The 19,238-nt window shown below is 43.8% G+C and overlaps 1 protein-coding gene across 1 annotated transcript; it reads left to right on the top strand.

The window, feature by feature from the left end:
- Positions 1-4,975: 4,975 nt before the first annotated feature.
- Positions 4,976-19,229, top strand: LOC306795589 (NXPE family member 3-like; the record flags this gene model as incomplete). The annotated part of the gene is made up of 7 exons (XM_079294143.1): positions 4,976-5,051; positions 9,797-9,941; positions 10,607-11,050; positions 12,656-12,954; positions 17,323-17,393; positions 18,390-18,593; positions 18,676-19,229. Exons 2-7 carry the CDS (start codon positions 9,840-9,842, stop codon positions 19,227-19,229), a joined length of 1,674 nt encoding a protein of 557 aa, XP_079150269.1. The 5' UTR covers positions 4,976-5,051; positions 9,797-9,839.
- Positions 19,230-19,238: the final 9 nt, after the last annotated feature.

The following is a 19,238-nucleotide window of genomic DNA, read 5'->3' as shown; positions in this document are numbered from 1 at the left end:
GGGAATATGATGAAAAGTATCTGTGTCTGGGCTTCACTTGTATTGGCAACGCAGATTCCCCAAAGCCACAGTGCGTGGTGTGCAGCGAGGTTCTGGCTAACAGTCTGAAGCTCTTATTTACGTCGCCACCTGAACACCAAGCATGCCAGTGCAAGTCAAAAGCCCCTTACATATTTTAAATCAAAATTGGAGGAGTTACAAAACAGCCAAAAACAACTGCAGTCTCATTCATGTGTTGGGTCTATAAATGACGCACTACGGGCTTCATATCTGGTTACAGAATAGCGAGAAAGGGGCTACCGCACACAATCGCCGAAGACGTGAGCTCGCCAGCTGCCAGAGAGATGGTGGAATGTATGATTGGGGAGAAAGAAAAAAAAAAGTTGTGCATGATCCCGGTGTCCAACAACACTGTGTAGCGCCGCATCGATGCTTTGTCCGAAGACATCCTGGCTGCATTAGTCGCTCATTAATTGTAAATTAAATGTGATAATCTGCCTCTGAGCCTGTGCGTGTGTCCTCACATCCGTATTGCTCTTTAAAAGTGACGCCTTGTGTCACTGAAAGTTATTGAAACTTTGTTGCAGTGTTTCAGGGCGTTTTCACACCTTCAGTTCGTTTCCTTTGTTCTGATTCAGGGATTAATATGATACAATGTTGCACTTGCTCCTTTGTTCGGTTTGTGTTCACACTGCAACATTTAACAGCGGACTAAATCTTGTAAACAAATGCCACGCGCGAGCAAACTGTTCTCTCATTGGTCCGATTATTATGCGGCTATGAAGGCTTAAAAGGCTCTGTTGCGTCTTTTTTTTATTTTTTTTATTAATGGGGGGGGGGGGGGGGGTGCGCGAACCCGGTCGGGATGTAGAAGGGGGTGCGCGGCCTAAAAAGTTTGGGAACCGCTGCTCTAGATCAAGGGTGCCCACACTTTTACGCCTTGCGAGCTACTTTTAAAATTACCAAGTCAAAATGATCTACCGACATAAAAAAATGCAAAATATCTATTTATTTATATATAGGCTATATACTGAGTATACATTATATTTACAATATATGTTGTACCCTGCATAACCTTATGGCACAATACAATTCTGTACATTTTTGGTCATTACCTTACTCTGATGACTTGCACTGAATGGAATCAGCCAGGGTTGCATAGTAGCTGCTGGTAGCCAGCCTCAATCAGACTTCAGATGATCATCAGTCACGGTGGAACGGTGTTTGGACTTAATATTCATGATGTGGGAAAAGGCTGACTCACATAAATAAGAAGAGCCGAATAATGCAGTCAAGAAGGTTGCACATTTCCTCATGTTTGGATACTTTTCCTCTGTGAGTAAGTTCCCAAACTGTCCATGAGCCCTGGATTTCGACTGAATGTCAGCCTGTGTAAAAATCTCATCCTCTACTCCAGAAGAGTTCAGGTGAAACAGCGTTGCAATTTTTGATGCGAGTGAATCAACCTCAAAATCTTCCCGAAATGCGTAGCACATAAGGGTAGCAACTGGCTCGAGTAAAGCAAAGTCTTGAAAGCGTTTGTCAAACTCTGACAGACACTTGTCCATCTGTGCGCGTGTAACATAGTTAATGATTCCACTTGCCATCACTGGCCAATGGTTGCTCGTATTACTATATTATTTAAGTTATTGCTGATCCTTATCATTTTCATTTTATTTCCTCGTTTAAATATCATTTACAACGTATTGTAATGTTCCATTTCCAGAGTCGGAGACAGGGTCCTTTCAATAGGTTTATTCATCACAACCGTCACTCTTATTTCCGAGTCTCTAGCGAACATTCGGCGTCGAACTACTACAGTGTGTTACACAACAACAACAACTCTCCTTCCGGTTCCGGTCTAACCCCACAATCACTAGCTCCCGACACAGAACCGGCAAACCCACTTTACAGGGTCGCTACAGTATCATTAGTTCCCCATGGAGACAAGTGGGTTGTGTGTAACAGCGCCCTCTGCTGGCTGCTTGCAGACTCTAGGGGTGCGCCCAGCTTTCATGAACTAGTCTGAAGCAAACTGTTTTCATGGTAGGTTGATATATATATATATAGAGATATATATAGAGATGTCTAGAAGTCCCTTTTTGTTTGTATAATTGTTTTAATTTATAATTTCTAGAGCAAATGGTTTTAACTGATTTAGCATTTAGCATGAGTAACATGCTAACAACAGTTAGCTTAAGTATTTGTCCCTTTGATTTAACAGTGTTCCGGAGCTTGTGACCACAATGTTGTCTATGAGAGTCACTGAAGCTGTTCTGTCTTTTACCAGCTATCCATATTCTGTCATATCAATAGACGTCTGGTTGGAGCCATCAAAAGATATCGTGTGGTGAATTAAACACAACGCAACCGAGAGTACGCAACTGCTACACGCACCTTCCGTTGCGTCTCCAGCTCTGACGCAAGGTTTTGGAAGTTCCCCAAATCATGGCGCTGCAGCTTTAGCTTGTTATAGAAATAAATTGGAAGATTAATTAGATCGCCTGAGTTTTGCAGTAGCTCGCGCATACGTGGTGACCCGTGTGTTAGAAAATACGTGATCTCAGACTGGCTGCCCTGTACATCAATCAAGTGGCAAATTGCATTGGGAGGATGGAAATTATTTTTGATTGGCATGCGATCTACCCGCACTGCCTTTGCGATCGACCTTTTGGGCACCCCTGCTCTAGATACTGTTGTTATCCATCAGTGATTCCCTTGTTTTTGGAAATGTATAATAAACACCTTAACATTAATCTATACCCTTACCGTAACAGCCATATATTTATGAAAATCTCCCTCAAGAAAAATGAATGTGTTTTATGGCTCAAAAGAACAGAAAACAAGATTATTTTCATAATGTAACAGTAATATTTTTACATGATGCCATCTTTTGATATTCAGTTCAGTATTGATGGCACATATTGTTGACAGAAAAGTCCTCATGTAGTAATAAAGTGTACTCATTGTTCATCAATTAGTGTGATTTTCTATCGGGAATTTAAAAAATAGACAAATCAAGGGTTCTGCAAACAAATATCTTTAATGTATGTATTTATGCTCAGGTCTTTCATCATGGAATAAATGCACTTAGTCTTTGCAAACTGCTCTGTATGTATACTTTCATTTATAAAATCAGTCAAGCATAAGAAAGCTGAACAAAGTAAAGTAAAAACGTATTTTTAAAGTTAAGATTCAGCTCTTGCATCTAGTATTAAAAGGTACAGTCGGTAACTTTAATAAAGATGACGCTTTTGTCATATTTGCTCAAACTGTCACTGTATCCTGACAGTAGTACAGACTGATAATCAGTCCAGAAAGAAGCAATAATGGCCACTAAGATTTGGGTCCGATGAGCATGGGCCTTTCTTGTAATTAGCATAACATATTCCTGTGAAGTATGGAAGACTTAAAGTGTCTAAATAGAAACAAATCAAACAAAGAAATGAAGCACAACAAATACACATTTTCATTTACTCAATTAAATGTTGATGCCTTCATGACCAGGTTAAGCAAATGAGACAGAGGACAACTATGTAGAAGAAAATATGTTCACTTTGCCTCGTATTACTAGCTTGACAGAGTTCTCCATGTGTGCCCTGGTGTTCTCATGTTTCCTCACTTCCTCATCCCTCGCTCCTGTAACTGTCCATGCTCGATCTGTCCCCGTTATTTTAAAAATTGAAATAAGTCATTAGCATGACTGCATCCAGCTGGCCAAACCTTTCTGGTGTACAGCTGGTCGAGAAGCTTTGCATGTACTGCTTCCCTTTCACGCTAGTCTGCTGTCTCAGGCTGATCTGGGATCAGCTCTTTCACTGCAGTTTTTCCGCCAAAGTTCTCCTCTCAAACGGGTCTTTGAGGAATAGTGCTCGTGCTCGCCCTCGCCTGTAGAGACTATTCCTGACGGAGCATGCTGAAACTATTTGAGTACACTGATTGGCTAAATTGTATGTCACACATTTATATCTTTAATCAGCAATTGGCTAAACTGCTTCATAGACCCGACCCCTGTGGGCGCTTTCTCCAGCGACATGCATGTCTCATGCATGTCGCTGGATAATTTGTATAATAATTTGTATAATTTGTATAATTTATTATTATTATTATTTTTATTTATTTTGTGCCTCAAGGGGGGGGGGGGGGCACCCTAGCGCCCTCTATTGACCAGCCGCTACTGAGTTTAATACATGTTCCCAAGACAAATAATAAAGGGACATTTGTATTACATCACAAAATTCACAATGTACTGCATGTTTAGAAGAAAACAAATAAAACCATAACATTTTTAATGACCGGCTTAACTGATCTCATGAGGATAACCTCAGACTAGTAGCGCCAAGATCGAAGAGTGGCCAATGGTATGCTGTTGTTCAGTGGTAGAAACCTATCCCTGGAGTGGTATGCTGATGTTGTTCAGTGGTAGAAACATATCCCTGGAGTGGTATGCTGATGTTGTTCAGTGGTAGAAACCTATCCCTGGAGTGGTATGCTGATGTTGTTCAGTGGTAGAAACATATCCCTGGAGTGGTATGCTGCTGTTATAAGAGGTATTGCATGCAAAAAATACATATCACCATCTATATGTATATATATCTATTTAACTTCATATCGTAATTTGATTTGTTTTAATTTAGGGAGTTTCAATCTTCCATACTTCACATGAATTCAACTTTTAGCTATTTAGATGGAAGTGACAGTCAGAGTGCAAAGGTCAAGAAAAGCTTGAGGACACGATAATCACTTTGTTCTTTTTTTAGGATTGTTTCAATTTAGGTATGTTAAAGCTTCAACAGAGAAGCCCATATTCTTTGCTTTTTCTGTGCTCTTTTGGCACATGGGAGTGGTTAAGAAGAGAAGGCGTCATCAACATGAGATTCTAATGTTGTCTCCAGCTGTGACAGTGATTCATGATGCAGTGCTGTTTGATGTCACTACCCTTCAATTAATTTCCTGAAAGTCAAGCACAGAGAACGTTTATTGTCAACCTGTGGGATAAAGTGACGGATCACACTGTGATGAACAGAATCTCCAAATGAATCTCTGCTGAGGTAAGACACATGAAACGCTGAAACAAAGTACATATGAAGTTTAATTTATCATGAATCAGCATCAGTTACCGTTCTAATATACTGTATTTGTGACATTTTATTTTACTTCTACTACTTCTGTTATATGTTACTTCATACTTCTGCTCCGCTACATGTCAGAGGGAAATTTGTACTTTGTACATTACATTACATTTACTCAACTGTAGTTATTGGATACTTTGTTGATTTAAGATTTACATAAAGTTAAAGACTTTATGTAAATCAGTCTGCATCATTCTATGAATGAATGTCGGTGACTCACACAGTATCTGCTTTCTACAGCTGCTTTATAGGCTACTGTATGAAAAGCTCCTTCAGTTGATGAAGTCCCTGCAGCATCTGAGGGCACAAATATTTTTGATAAATCCGTGAGAAGTACTGCGCAGAGCAAAGTGCCATCAGCACGGGCGTTCACTGTTAACCTTCATTAAATAAATTCCATGAACACAAAAGGCTGATCAGTATAGGCTATAATCATACTGGTCGAACCGGTTATGACAAATATATTCTGCTTTTGCTTGACGCTGTGGTCTGATTACATCAGCATCAGAGACTTCCATCTTTCTTTTTTAGCAAAGGTTGCGCCTCATGCTGTAGCCTTGAATCATATTATCTCTCTTTGTGGTGATGTGTGTATTGTGTTAATGTCGTGATGCTCTGAACCATCGAGACATGAGGTAAAGCTTTCAGTTTGCTGAGCTGTCATCATGTTTAATTGTGATTGCCACAGCTGTTTCAGAGCTATGCAACGCTTCAGATGGTAAAAATGCATCACTCCCACAGTAGAGCTGAGAGAGATTTGACTTGAAGCACGAGACAAACCAGTCTGACGACAGTCTGTTTGTCTTCATCTGCCCTGTAAAACCAAAACAAATAGAAAACACTTTTGATAAGGCATCCAGTAAATCTCACTGTTGTGTGTCTTGTCTTCCAAATAAATATTAACTTCACCACCTCTGATAGAGTGCAGGCTATATTCACTTGATCATAACATTCAAACAGAAATACAGACACAAAAGAATCAAAGTTATTTGTGCTTGTGCGAGTGAGACATAATTATTCCAGAAGCAGCTTTCAACTGTACAAGATATAAGCCAACTCAAATCTCTAATCAGACATTTCATCAGTACTGTCTCACCTTCACATTCACAAGGAGAGGGAGGACTGTGTGCTACAGACGTGCATAGTGAGCTGTGAATCAGCTGATGAAATTATCATCATCGGTTGTAGAAATCCAAGATCACATCAAATAGCATGAAATAATGGCACAATAGAGCGACAGCGATAATATCTTCTAATACTGTGCATATATCACCAAGTACAGTTTCAGTTTTTATCTAGTTTTTGAGTGTTAAATCGCTGCAGTGACCATAGATGTGCTGTCAGCCGCACAGAGCGCAATGGAGACGCCGCGGTGGTCCACATGGCTTCTCCAGTCACCTCACCACCACAGGTAGCTGTCTTACTGATGGCTGTCAGTTTCAAGCGTCATTCAAATGAAGAGAGGCGGTGGGCTTTTTAGGAAATAAATACCTCGGTGACCTCATACCTGGCATCAGGTTAGGGCAGTGGTTCTCAAACTGTGAATGGCGGTGGTATTACAGGTGGGTACAGGGGGAAATGCAGAATTTTTGCATTTAAAAACTTTTTTCTTTTTTTTTTAAAGTAATTCATAAATACATGGCGAAATGCCTGTACTTTCGTTTAAATGTTTACGTAACGCCGTTAACAGGTTACGCTTGCGCATGCGCCACGGCCATGATCCTTGGCAACTCACATGTGTGGTTTAGTGTTCCAAATGAAGAGACATTTGGCAGGTGGGAACAGAAAAGCAACCGCAAGCGATGCATCCGAGACGAACAGCAAGCAGCCAAGAAGAACATATGATGAAGCCTCTCTTGCTCTGGGTTTCACAGTGAACGCGGTAGGAGATGAGGAGAGACCAGTCTGTGATTTATGTCTGAAAACTAGCTGCGGATAGTATGAAACTTGTTTTGTTTAGTTTTTCCACAGGTTGCACTTTATTGTTGTCTTGAAAAGATGTTTTGTGCAAAACAGGCCAATTGCAGCCAATTGCAATAAGCTATTTTTTGCCAAATTGTAGTTCTTTTTTGCACAGATATAACTTTATTTGCATTGTTCTAATAAAGTGATTGCACATTTTATCTGTTTTTGTCTGATGGAGCAATCTGGTTTACTTAAAAGTGATTGCAATTTTCTTTATTCTATTATTTGAAAAAGCACAGATGGAGGAGTCACAAAATGTTGTTTCAATACAAATTCAACATAGACCATTTTGTTACAATTTTGTTGGGGCGGTGGGGCATGAACATTTTTCTTCTTCCAAAGTGGGGCGCGACAGAAAACGTTTGAGAACCACTGGGTTAGGGGAACAAAAGGCCAGTACAGGGGAGAAACGGAGCAGAGAGGAGAAGAAGACTAAGCCCGGTAAGTCGGCTAGCGGCCCGGCTGTTTTAGTTTCGTGATAGAGTTAACTGATCGAGCTCTGGAAGGAGCTACGTTTTATGTTGTTTTGTGTTGGTTGAGGTTTGTTGGATTAAAAACCCTTAAAAACCTGCAGTACTGACTCTGCCTGTGATTGCTGCGCTGCCACTAATTTCTGTCCTCCGTGCCTTCCTGTTACAATTGGTGGAGACGATTCGTTCTCCCAAAATATTGGGAGGGACGCGTCCATACTGTGCATATGCCTCCACCCTTGGGACTAATGCTTTAGATAAAACATATTTAATTCAATCAAACACTGGGTAAAATAGGACTGATTATAAGGCCTACATTTCGGGCCTAAATCAGTCTGCATCATTCTATGAATGAATGTCGGTGACTCACACAGTATCTGCTTTCTACAGCTGCTGTATGAAAAGCTGTCACGGGAGTTCACAGATAGGACCCAAACGCAAGACCACAGGAGACAGAAGTGAATAGTAATCAGGTTTTATTTAGGCTGTGCGTGCAGGTGTGGAGCCCGTGGTCCGACACCCGAGCGGCAGATCGACGGTGTGAGGCCCGTGGCTCGACACTGGAGGGCTGGTGAGTTGACGGCGTGAAGTCCCGTGGCTCGATACTGGAGTAGAAAGATCAACGGTGTGAGTCCCGTGGCTCGACACCGGAGGCTGGCAGCTTGACGGCGAGTGTAGTCCGTTTAACACCAGGCGGGTAGAGCGGCGGAGTGTATCCACAAACACAAGGAGGGCAGAGGATGCCACGGGGTTTCAGCGGGTGAAAGACGGTACGACCTGACACTCCCAGACTGCAGGACCAGAGCTTATGTAGTGACAGGATACTCATTAAGGGGCCCTGAGTCTGGTGTGTCAGGCTGCAGGAGGTGATCGGCTTGAGTGTCCTCAGCTGTGCACAATTAAGGGTGCGGCCATGGGAGGTGTCTGGAGGCAGAGGACAAACAGAGCACATAGCACACCACAACAAACAGGGGAATGACAGGACACATGAGGAGAGGAGATCAGGGGAAACACACACCGGGTCAGACAGGGATCCTGGATCCTGACAAAAGCTCCTTCAGTTGATGAAGTCCCTGCAGCATCTGAGGGCACAAATATTTTTGATAAATCCGTGAGAAGTACTGCGCAGAGCAAAGTGCCATCAGCACGGGCGTTCACTGTGTTAACCTTCATTAAATAAATTGCATGAACACAAAAGGCTTATCAGCATAGGCTATAATCATACTGGTCGAACCGGTTATGACAAATATATTCTGCTTTTGCTTGACGCTGTGGTCTGATTACATCAGCATCAGAGACTTCCATCTTTCTTTTTTAGCAAAGGTTGCGCCTCATGCTGTAGCCTTGAATCATATTATCTCTCTTTGTGGTGATGTGTGTATTGTGTTAATGTCGTGATGCTCTGAACCATCGTGACATGAGGTAAAGCTTTCAGTTTGCTGAGCTGTCATCATGTTTAATTTTGATTGCCACAGCTGTTTCAGAGCTATGCAACGCTTCAGATGGTAAAAATGCATCACTCCCACAGGTGTGTGCGCTCCATTGTTGTGTTTAGTTTCTATGTTTAGTTAGATGTAGCCTACATTACAGATTTTTTGGGTCGTTGTTTTTTTTGTTACCTGACATCTTTTGCGATATCTCATCAAACTAGCGAGATCTTGTAACTGTACTGCTCTTTTTTCTTTTTCTTCAACAGTTGATTTTTGTTTTCTTCTCCATGTCCCCTCCGCAAGATCCTTTTCAGGAACACATACAATCAACACTGCAGTTATTAGTCATAGTAATCATGTCAAAGAACTGAAAATAAAATTTGTCCAGATTTGAACAACTGTGAAAAACTGTAGTAAGCAGAAGGACACGAGCACCTCTGATCTGTATCGTGAGAGTGAAAACAGATATTTGTTTGAAGGGTTACTTTGCAGAGTGTGATGTGGATTACAAAGGACTGAATGATGTTGCAAAGTGTACATGATAGAATGGATCATGTTGAACAGCAAGAGACGGGATGCTGTCTTTGGTTGTGGTCTTGGTTGACGGATGATCAATCAAAGGAGTTTCCTGGGTGACTGGATTTAGTTTGGTCCTAAAGATTGAAAGCTGAACATGTCACACTATTAGTATAGAGAGGGAGGATTTCACAACTGAGTTCAGATTTAAACAAGTAATATTCTTCAGCATTACAAAGTGTCAATAACCATTTGTTTTTTTATATATATTTTCTCAATCCAGTACCAAAGTAACTGATGCTGAAGGTGAAGACCAATCACTGATCATGAAGGCCACATTTTGTACAAGAAGGGAGTTCTGCGCCCTCTTCCTCTTCCTGACTGTCTTTGTCTTAATCTCTGTGCTACGTCACATGGACATTCTGGAGGTGAGAACTTGGTTTTAGTGGGATCGTGTGAAGGGTGGACCCTGTTTGAAATGTTGAATATTAGTCAGGTTTTTGGATATTGTTTTAAAATGTGTGTTTTAATAGTCTTCATTGCAAATAAATACAATTTGAGTTCAATTGTATTTTCCCTCTCAATCCTGCACCTTGACTTGTTGACAGCAGCAGCTCCTGTAGTTAAAGGATAAAGCTGGCAGTATTCTATACTTTAGAGCAAACCTCCATGTGTTACAACCCACTGGTTCCCATTCGTTCTTACTGAGACATACATCTCAACAAACGGGTCAGAAGTATAGTTATTAAAAAGCCCCATGAAAGTGTTTGTAACAGGTTCTATTTTCTGCCTTTTTTTGCATCTGTCAGAGTTGTATCTCTGACTGAATATCCCAAAACATGAATTTCAGTGAACAAAACTTTGAAATCACACGAAAAAACAATCTTTGAATTTAACGTTCACTTTCTTGCCTTGTGTAAAACAGAAAGCAAGATTATCTTGAAACTTTCCCCCTGGGTTAATGTTGAGAACAGTTGTTAGCAACCCTCCAAATAATATTCAAATCTTGGCCCTTTTACTTTATTTGGTTCATTTTTTTTCAGTGCATATGTTTGATGTATCTTTGACACCATCTCTCTCCACCCACTGCCAGTTTCAGCCTAAATTCAACTCCACCATCATCATGCCGAGAGTCTCCACTCACCCGAACGAGATTCACAGCTTCTGCACCTTCCAGCCACTGTCCCCTGAGGACGCTCTGGAGGAATATCTCATACTCGACTCCACTGCTTGGCCTGAAACTCCACTTTTGCCAGCTCCTATTTCCCTGCAGCAGACCAGTGATCCAGCCCACAGCAACTTCACCATTCTACCAGGGAGGAAAGGGGGAGAGTGGCATGTAGGGGATCAGCTGGAGGTCATGATACAAACCTCTGACTTCCAGGGTCGTCCCAAGAAGTCTGGGGGGGACTTCCTACTCGCCAGTCTGCACAACCGGAAGCTTGAAGCAGGTGTGGCTGGGCAAGTGGTGGATCATCTGAATGGGAGCTACTCTGCTGTCTTCTCTTTACTCTGGGAAGGAGACGCACAGGTTGAGGTGATGCTAAAACCATGATGTTTAATGTAATGACATTGTAAGTGTTTTTAACATCATAATTCATTGTTCACGAAGCCCTGCCCTAACTGTTGCTATGCCTGTTAACTTCCACTTCTCACACAGCACATATGCAGTTTGTTCAGCTGACAGGGACAGATGTAACACTCAAAGTCTCAGTCATTTCAGACTCTTTAATTTCAGACCGAAGCAGGTTCTCATGATTGTAGATTTATTTTCACCCTCAAACTGTCATTAGCAGATTTATTTACCTGTAGCTACCTAGTTAGTCCTTGTATTATAATGATAATTAAAAAATGCTGACATAATCTTGTTTGGCTGATGTGGATGGTGCACACAACGTCTCAGATATCAAGATCGGCTGGGGTTTTAAATCCAATGAAACAAGACAGCACTGCCAACGGCAGTTTAGTCTCGAACAGCAGCAGCCAGGAGGCTCACACATACTGGGGAAATACTACACAGTAGATGTGCTAGTTCTGAAGGTAACTTTAAAAAATATATCTTTACCTAACCTCTACATACTCCTTGGTGTTGGAAGTAAGGCTATATTATAATGTCAGGTTGGTTGTCAGGTTATGAAGGTAGCCAGTTGGTCAGATGTTCATGCTAAAATTAGCAGATTACATGAAAGCAGACAAACAGAATTAATTCCCTTAATCTGTAGGACTGTTTCTCTTGTGTTTTTTAGTTTTGAACAAGTTCACAAAAAGACAACTCCCTCTCTAAACACTTACCATGCAGAGTATCTCTCCTGCTATAGTCCCATGCACACCACTTCAACATGTTTTAGAGCTTGACAGACCTGCCATGCCTAGGTACTGTTGCTAAGCTTTGATTGTACAATCGCTGTTCAGGGAAGGGTTTAGATCAGGGGTCCTCAACGTTTTTTCAGGCCAAGGACCCCCAAAGGAGCAGGGACCCCCGACTATATAATTATATTGTATAAAATTGTGTTTTATGTTAAACTGGGCCTAGTGCCATGTATAAACATACCTCTTTATTCTGCATTCAACACTAAGCTATTCAAATAATACACAGGTTAATATTTTCATGTTTTTATTTTAAACATGTGCAAGGTACAGTGAGTAGGGAGGCCGTGCCACTGCCATTCATAAACATACCTTGTCAGCTGATACCAATGCTAATGTCAACATTGTCTGTCAATTGCATGATAATCATGCATACAAGCTATTCAAACTGATGTTTTTATCTTAAACATAAATGTGGAAACGAAAATCAGTGATGGCCTATTCGTGCCACTGCCATGCATAAACATACCTGTTATCTTGCATACAAAACTGAACTCATGGACAGATTCATGTTAAGAATTTCTTTTTTTTCCCTTTTTTTTTATTGTCTAATCAACCAAACATTTCGAGGACCCCCTGCAGTACCTCTGCGGACCCCCTAGGGGTTGCGGACCCCCTGTTGAAGACCTCTGGTTTAGATGAATTGACAATTCTCCAGAGATGATTGTCTTGAATCTTTATAAATGTGACGTGTGGAGCTATTCAATGTATTTGTCTCAATTGATATGCTGACCATGATTGACTTGGTGAAAACTCTGGTTCTCTATCCCATCAGGTGATGCTGGTTCACCCTGGTGAGGCCATCTCAGTGCTGAACAGGCTGAACAGAGAACAGCCCGACAGGATTTACTTCAAGAGCCTCTTCCGCTCAGGCTCACTCTCTGAAACCACCCTCTGTAACGTCTGCCTCAGGCCAACCCAGCAGCCGCTGTGCAACTACACTGACCTCCGTACAGGCGAGCCGTGGTTCTGCTACAAGCCAAAGAACCTGAGCTGTGATGCCAGGATCAACCACTACAATGGAGGATGGAAATCAAAGGTTCTCAATGCCAATGAGGAGAAGCTCTTTCAAAGGTGAGGAGGCAGAGAGACTGGAATTTTGTGTGACTTCTAAATACGTACATCCATTGTTACCTTTGTAACTCCTTGGTGGAATGTTTCAGAAGTTTGTAACTACATGCAGCTAAGATTGAATATAAAGATTTTTTTTTCCACTTGGGGGCAGCTCAACAAGCTGTTAACATATGATCACCTTGTAAAGTAGATATGGCTCAAATGTGAGCAAACACTGGCCTATTTAACACCAGTTGACATGGAGACATTAGCATTCATTTGGAGTTGTGTTTAATATTTCTTCTCCCTTTAGCTGTATTTTGGTCTTCACCGACATCGGAGGGAAATAACTAACTTAATCTAAATGTGGCGCTATGTTCAACCTGCTAGTCGCTAACATTGTCTGTCTGCGGTTAACTGGTTGGTATTAAAAATTGCCCTTCACTTGGCGGGCAACTGTGGCGAAGTGGAGAGCAGGGTTGTCCTTCAATCAGAGGATAGGCGGTTCGATCCACTAGTCCAGGGATTCTTAACCTTTTTGACCTCGGGGCCCAACTTTTCAAGCACAAAGTGTCCCGGGCCCATTCAAATATTAACACTGTATTGGTTTAACTCATTGATCTCACTCTTGGTTTGATTTGTATTCAATGACTATATTAAATCCGCTTACAGTTTAACAAGCAAAACCCTTGTCAAATAAATGAGATGATACAATGTGATGATCACAAAGACATTTATTTATCATGTGTATGTAAACCTGCATACACAACAAGAAGCCCAACAGGCTAACAATTCATGGAACAAATCAAGCTAACACAAGAACAAATGTAAAGGCTCAAGTCAGGCTTATTAACTCAAAAATAATCAAGAATTAGATTTCACTACAGAAAAAAAAGAGGGTCTCTCAAAAAATCGGAGAAAAAAATGCAAATTTGACAAATAATATGTGGTAATAAAATAAATACATTCAAAATAATAAGTTTCAAATTAAATAAACTAGAAATAAAATTTAAATAAAGTGCAAATGAAGATATAGCCTTATCATACGTGAACTCATACGTGCCCACCTCTTAATGAGACACTTGGGCCTCTCAGACACGATCGGATCCAGTCTGGGTGGAATGGGGGAAAGGCTCACTCTCAGAGTAGCCTCCAGTGTTGCTCTGAGTCTGTTTCGGGCTTTGGTCTCAGTTGTGGCCACACTGGAGAATCCTGATTCTCACAGGTATGTGGTCGTGAATGGGAGAAGGTGTTTCACAGCCCTCAGTGCTAGACATGGGTACTCCTTTGAGACAGCAATCCAGAAGGAGCCCAGGTCCAGTTTGCCCCACTGCAACTTTAAAGTGCTGTCGCTGGGATTCCAGATGTGGGGGCAAAGCAACATCTTCTTCAGTGGGATCCACAGAAAATGGGTCTAAAATCCACGTGTCCGTCTCTGGGATCCTCAGGAAAGTAGTCATCGAATTTCTCTGCCAGTTGTGAGAGGTGCTGAGAGACTGAGTCACTGATCTGCACCTGAGGAGAGTTTTCCAAAATGTCAGACAAAAGTGGAAACATGTCCATCCTCTTTTCCTGGGCCCTCTTTGTCCACAAAGCAAGTTTTGTTTTGAAAGCTTGAAGTTTGTCTGCAACAACAAATATGTTGGTATTTCTCCCTTGAAGTGAGATGTTCAGCTGGTTCAGCAGTGAAAAGATGTCACAGAGGTAGGAACGTTTCGCTGTGAACTTTGTGTCAGCATAGTAATGTGCCAGAGGATATTTTTTCTCAGTGAGAAAAGAGAAGACCTCATTCCTCAGCTCAAACAAACAACTGAGGACCAGTCCTCTTGAGAGCCATCTCACCTCACTGTGATAGAGCAGCTGGACATGATCTGCTTCCATGTCCTCAGTTCACAGCTCTACTTTTAATGAAGTTGATGGTTTTCACACTCGCATCCATCACCTCATGGAACTCTGGGGACATATTTTTTGCTGCAAGGCTTTCACGGTGGAGAAAGCAGTGGGTCCATTTCGCTTCTGGTGCACGATCAAGTATCTGCTTGACGACGCCGTTATGCCTGCCGGTCATTGACGCTGAACCATCACTGCACACCCCAACACAGTTCTGCCAGTCCAGGCCGTTCTCAGTGAAGTAGTTATCCATGCAGCCGAAACATTCCTGAGCCGTAGCTCGTGTTGGTAGCTCTCCACAAAACAGTATGTGTTATGTGGGAGTTCGCAGGTAGGACCCAAACGCAAGACCACAGGAGACAGAAGTTACTATGAACAGGTTTTATTTCGAATGTGTGAAGGTGTGGAGCCCGTGGTCCGACACCAGAGTGGCAGAGCGACGGTGTGAGGCCCGTGGCTCGACACCGGAGGGCTGGCAGCTTGACGGCGAGAGTAGTCCGTGTCACACAAGGAGGGCAGAGCGGCGGAGTGTAATCCGTACACACAAGGAGGGCAGAGGACGCCACGGGGTTGACGCGGGTGAAAGACGGTACGACCTGACAACCCCAGACTGCAGGGCCAGAGCTTATGTAGTGCCAGGAGACTCATTAGTGGGCCCTGAGTCTGGTGTGTCAGGCAGCAGGAGGTGATCAGCTGGAGTGTCCTCAGCTGTGCACACTCAAGGGTGTGGCCATGGAACGTCAGGTCAGACAGGGATCCTGGATCCTGACAGTACCCCCCCCTTAAGGTACGGATTCCAGACGTACAACCAGACACAAAAAAGGGCGGCCGGAGGGGGTCCGGAGGAGGGATGGCCCCACAGCTAGAAGGCCGGCCAGGGTGGGCGGAGGGGGTCCGGAGGAGGGGTGACTGGTTCTGACCGGCCACGGGGCTGCAGAAGAGCCTCGGCCACAGGTGCTCTGGCGGACGGCCGGGCGGGCGGAACGGCTCCGGACACGGGTGCTCCGTGGACGGCCGGGCGGGCGGAAGGGCTCTGGAGAATAGGATGCTGGTGCAGCAGTGGCAGGTACTGGAGGTCTCTGCTGCCCCGCGACGGCAGCGGGCACGGGAGGTCTCTGCTGCCCCGCGACGGCAGCGGGCACGGGAGGTCGCTGCTGCTCAGAGACGGCAGCGGGCACTGCAGCGGCAGGAACTGGAGCTGGCGCTGCGGCGGCAGGAACTGGAGCTGGCGCTGCGGCGGCTGGAACTGGAGCTGGCGCTGCGGCGGCAGGAACTGGAGCGGGCTGCGGCGCTGAGGCGGCAGGAACTGGAGCTGGCGCTGCGGCGGCAGGAACTGGAGCTGGCTGCGGCGCTGAGGCGGCAGGAACTGGAGCGGGCTGCAGCGTAGAGGCGGCAGCGGCAGGAACTGGAGCTGGCGTAGAGGCGGCAGCGGCCGGGAGCGGCTCTGGCTCCGAGACCGCGAGGTCCGGGGATAGCTGCGGCTCCGAGACGACAGCCGGGACTGGAGGTCGCTGCTGCTCCGGGACGGCAGCGGCGGGACCTGGAGGTCGCTGTTGCTCCGGGACGGCAGCGGCGGGAACTGGAGGTCGCTGCTGCTCTGGGATGGCAGCGGCGGGAGCTGGAGGTCGCTGCTGATCTGGGACGGCAGCGGCCGGGACTGGAGGTCGCCGCGGTACGGAGACGGCGGCCGGGACTGGAGGTCGCCGCGGTACGGAGACGGCGGCGGCCGGGACTGGAGGTTGCTGCTGCACTGCGACGGCGGCGGCCGGGACTGGAGGTCGCTGCTGCACTGCGACGGCAGCGGCCGGGACTGGAGGTCGCTGCTGCACTGCGACGGTGTCTTCTTCTGCAAACGTAACATTTTAGAAATGCATATCTCCTTCCAACCTCTCTGGGCAACGAGTTTCACTATTACACAACGTTTAACCATGACTAGCTCCAGATCAACAAAACGAGCCTGAAAATGAAGTAAATCTGAAAGGATTGCATTGGAGTTTATAGAGCAGAGCTGTATAGTTGTCAGAGTTGGCCAAAGCTCCACTTTGATTGACCAGTGCGCGTTAGATTGGCAGGACTAGCCAACGGGTCAATTGGTTTATTAGGTTTCCGGCATGAAAGAGCTCCATCCATAAAATATGTTGATGAGAACGGTGAGACTCAACCAAAACAGTTTAGTTTGCCGCCTGTAAAACTCTAAAATGAAAGATGCTAAACAATCTGTAGATAGTTATCATTATCTTTGGGTTCATCACTGTGAGTGGCACCTTGAACATTATACAGTCATTGGACCCATTACTTTTTTGAATTAGTGCCATTACATTTACAAAGTAAGTTTTGTGTGATCTTGAATGAACTTTCTAGCAGTTGATTCCCATTTGTGTTTGAGTGCTTGATTTTTCTAGTTTGATTAAATTATTTTAAATGTTTGCCCTCCTTTTGTATCTATGTCCTTAATGTTGAAGTGTTTTTAAGAGATATATTATGTGTGCTTTTCTTCAGGGGTGTTAACTTGAAAGTCTACATTCGGGCTTCAGGACCTGCTAATGTTACCGTGTTGCCACAAAAAGAAGGTAAAGCATGATATTGAATTTTTATTTATTACTGTTACTGCCACAACTTCCTATAACAATAATTCAAAACAAAATGTGTTTCAGACAATGGTCCTCATGCAAGAACCACTTACAAACAGATTTGTTCTTTAGTGGCTTGTACGAGTTTATTACAGTTGTCATAACAGTCAATATTGAGTCTGAAATACCTGTATAAATTACACTTAATAATTATGTTCACATTTTACTCTGCGATTTCAAATTATAGGCTAATATAGTTCTAAATGTATTCATACAGACTAACTTCATCATCATTCATTTGTACTGGCTTTTGATGCTATTGTTTAACTCCAATATCTACAGTATACGACCATCTCATACTGCAAAACAAGTTAAATTATTTGACCCCTTTCTGTTGCAGTCATCAATGACGAGACATTTTTCATATGGAACCATTTTTTCTTTATTTCAGTGACAGTGCGACCCTCAGGTGACACGGCAATAACATGAATTGTATCCCATCCCTTGACTTTAGCAGGTCCTTTGATGTTAAAAATTAGAGACTTTGCTTTATGGATCTCTGAATGCAGGACTTCAATATAGGACATATGACAGCGTTATATGCTATTGTTGGGGTCACTTATAATTCTCTTGAATGCCCACTCATTTACGCATAAGTGGCATTCATCATGTTTACGCTGGTCATTGACACGGTTATCTGAAGTTAGGAGTGTTTGCTGAATCTGTTGTGGTACACTCGTACGAGTTTACCGTACAACGACAAATTATGAGAAAGTTCAGGAAGAAGCGTAATACATTATTCTGGGTAGCATTCTCCGGAAGAGAGATTAACAGTATTCAGCCAATTTCAAAAGAGTTCTGTGGCTTCAGCTGTTAGCAGTGTTCATAGTCTCTCGGGAGTAAGGATAGTACTTAAGAGGTTCATACAATCACTTTATACTTTGGTTTTGTTTTTTCTTGGGATAACCCCACCCTTATTCTTTAACTTCCTCTCAGGTCAAACACAGGTGAAGAGCAGCACTGTGACATCTGGACCCTCTGGTTACTACTACCAGGGTGTGTGGCGAGCACTAGGTGGCACCACAGTCCGCGAATTCAGCGCGTCTGCCATCAGTCAGTGTCTGAAAGGCAAGGTGGTCCACATGTATGGAGACTCCACCATCAGGCAGTGGTTTGAATTCCTCAACGAGGCTCTATCAGGTAGCTGATCCACAGGGATTTCTGGCAACAAATGATTTTGTTCCCACTGCAGCTTAATGTGTTCCCCCTGTCATACTTTCAGGTCTTAAGAAGTTTGACCTGCACAGCCTGAAGAGAACAGGACCTCACATTTGTTTGGACTATGCAAACAACATCTTAGTGACGTTCCGCTCCCACGGTCCTCCTATCCGTTTTGACCCCTTAGACACGAGAGAGCTTTGTTACATTGCTAATGAGCTAGATCACTTAATCGGAGGCCCCAATACTGTCGTAGTTTTTACCATCTGGGCTCACTTCGGCACTTTCCCCATGGAGATCTACATCCGGCGGCTGCAGAGCATCCGCAGGGCGGTGGTGCGGCTGCTGGACAGGGCTCCAGACACGCTGATCGTCATCCGGACAGGGAACCCCAAAGATTTAAACCTTTTTGCGTCGCTATTCAACAGCGACTGGCATTCGCTGCAGTGTAACAAGGTGCTCAGAGCCATGTTCAAAGGACTGAATGTTCATCTGATTGATGCCTGGGAAATGAACCTGGCCCACCACCTGCCGCATGACCTCCACCCACCACCTCCCATTATTAGGAATATGATAAACCATCTATTGTCCTACATATGTCCTCAAAATGGCAGCTAGATGTTTGTG

Source organism: Melanostigma gelatinosum, assembly GCF_949748355.1.
Source record: "Melanostigma gelatinosum genome assembly, chromosome: 22".
Classification (NCBI taxonomy): Eukaryota; Metazoa; Chordata; class Actinopteri; order Perciformes; family Zoarcidae; genus Melanostigma; species Melanostigma gelatinosum.
Note: the sequence above shows the minus strand (reverse complement) of the source record. Positions and strands in the feature narration are given on the sequence as shown.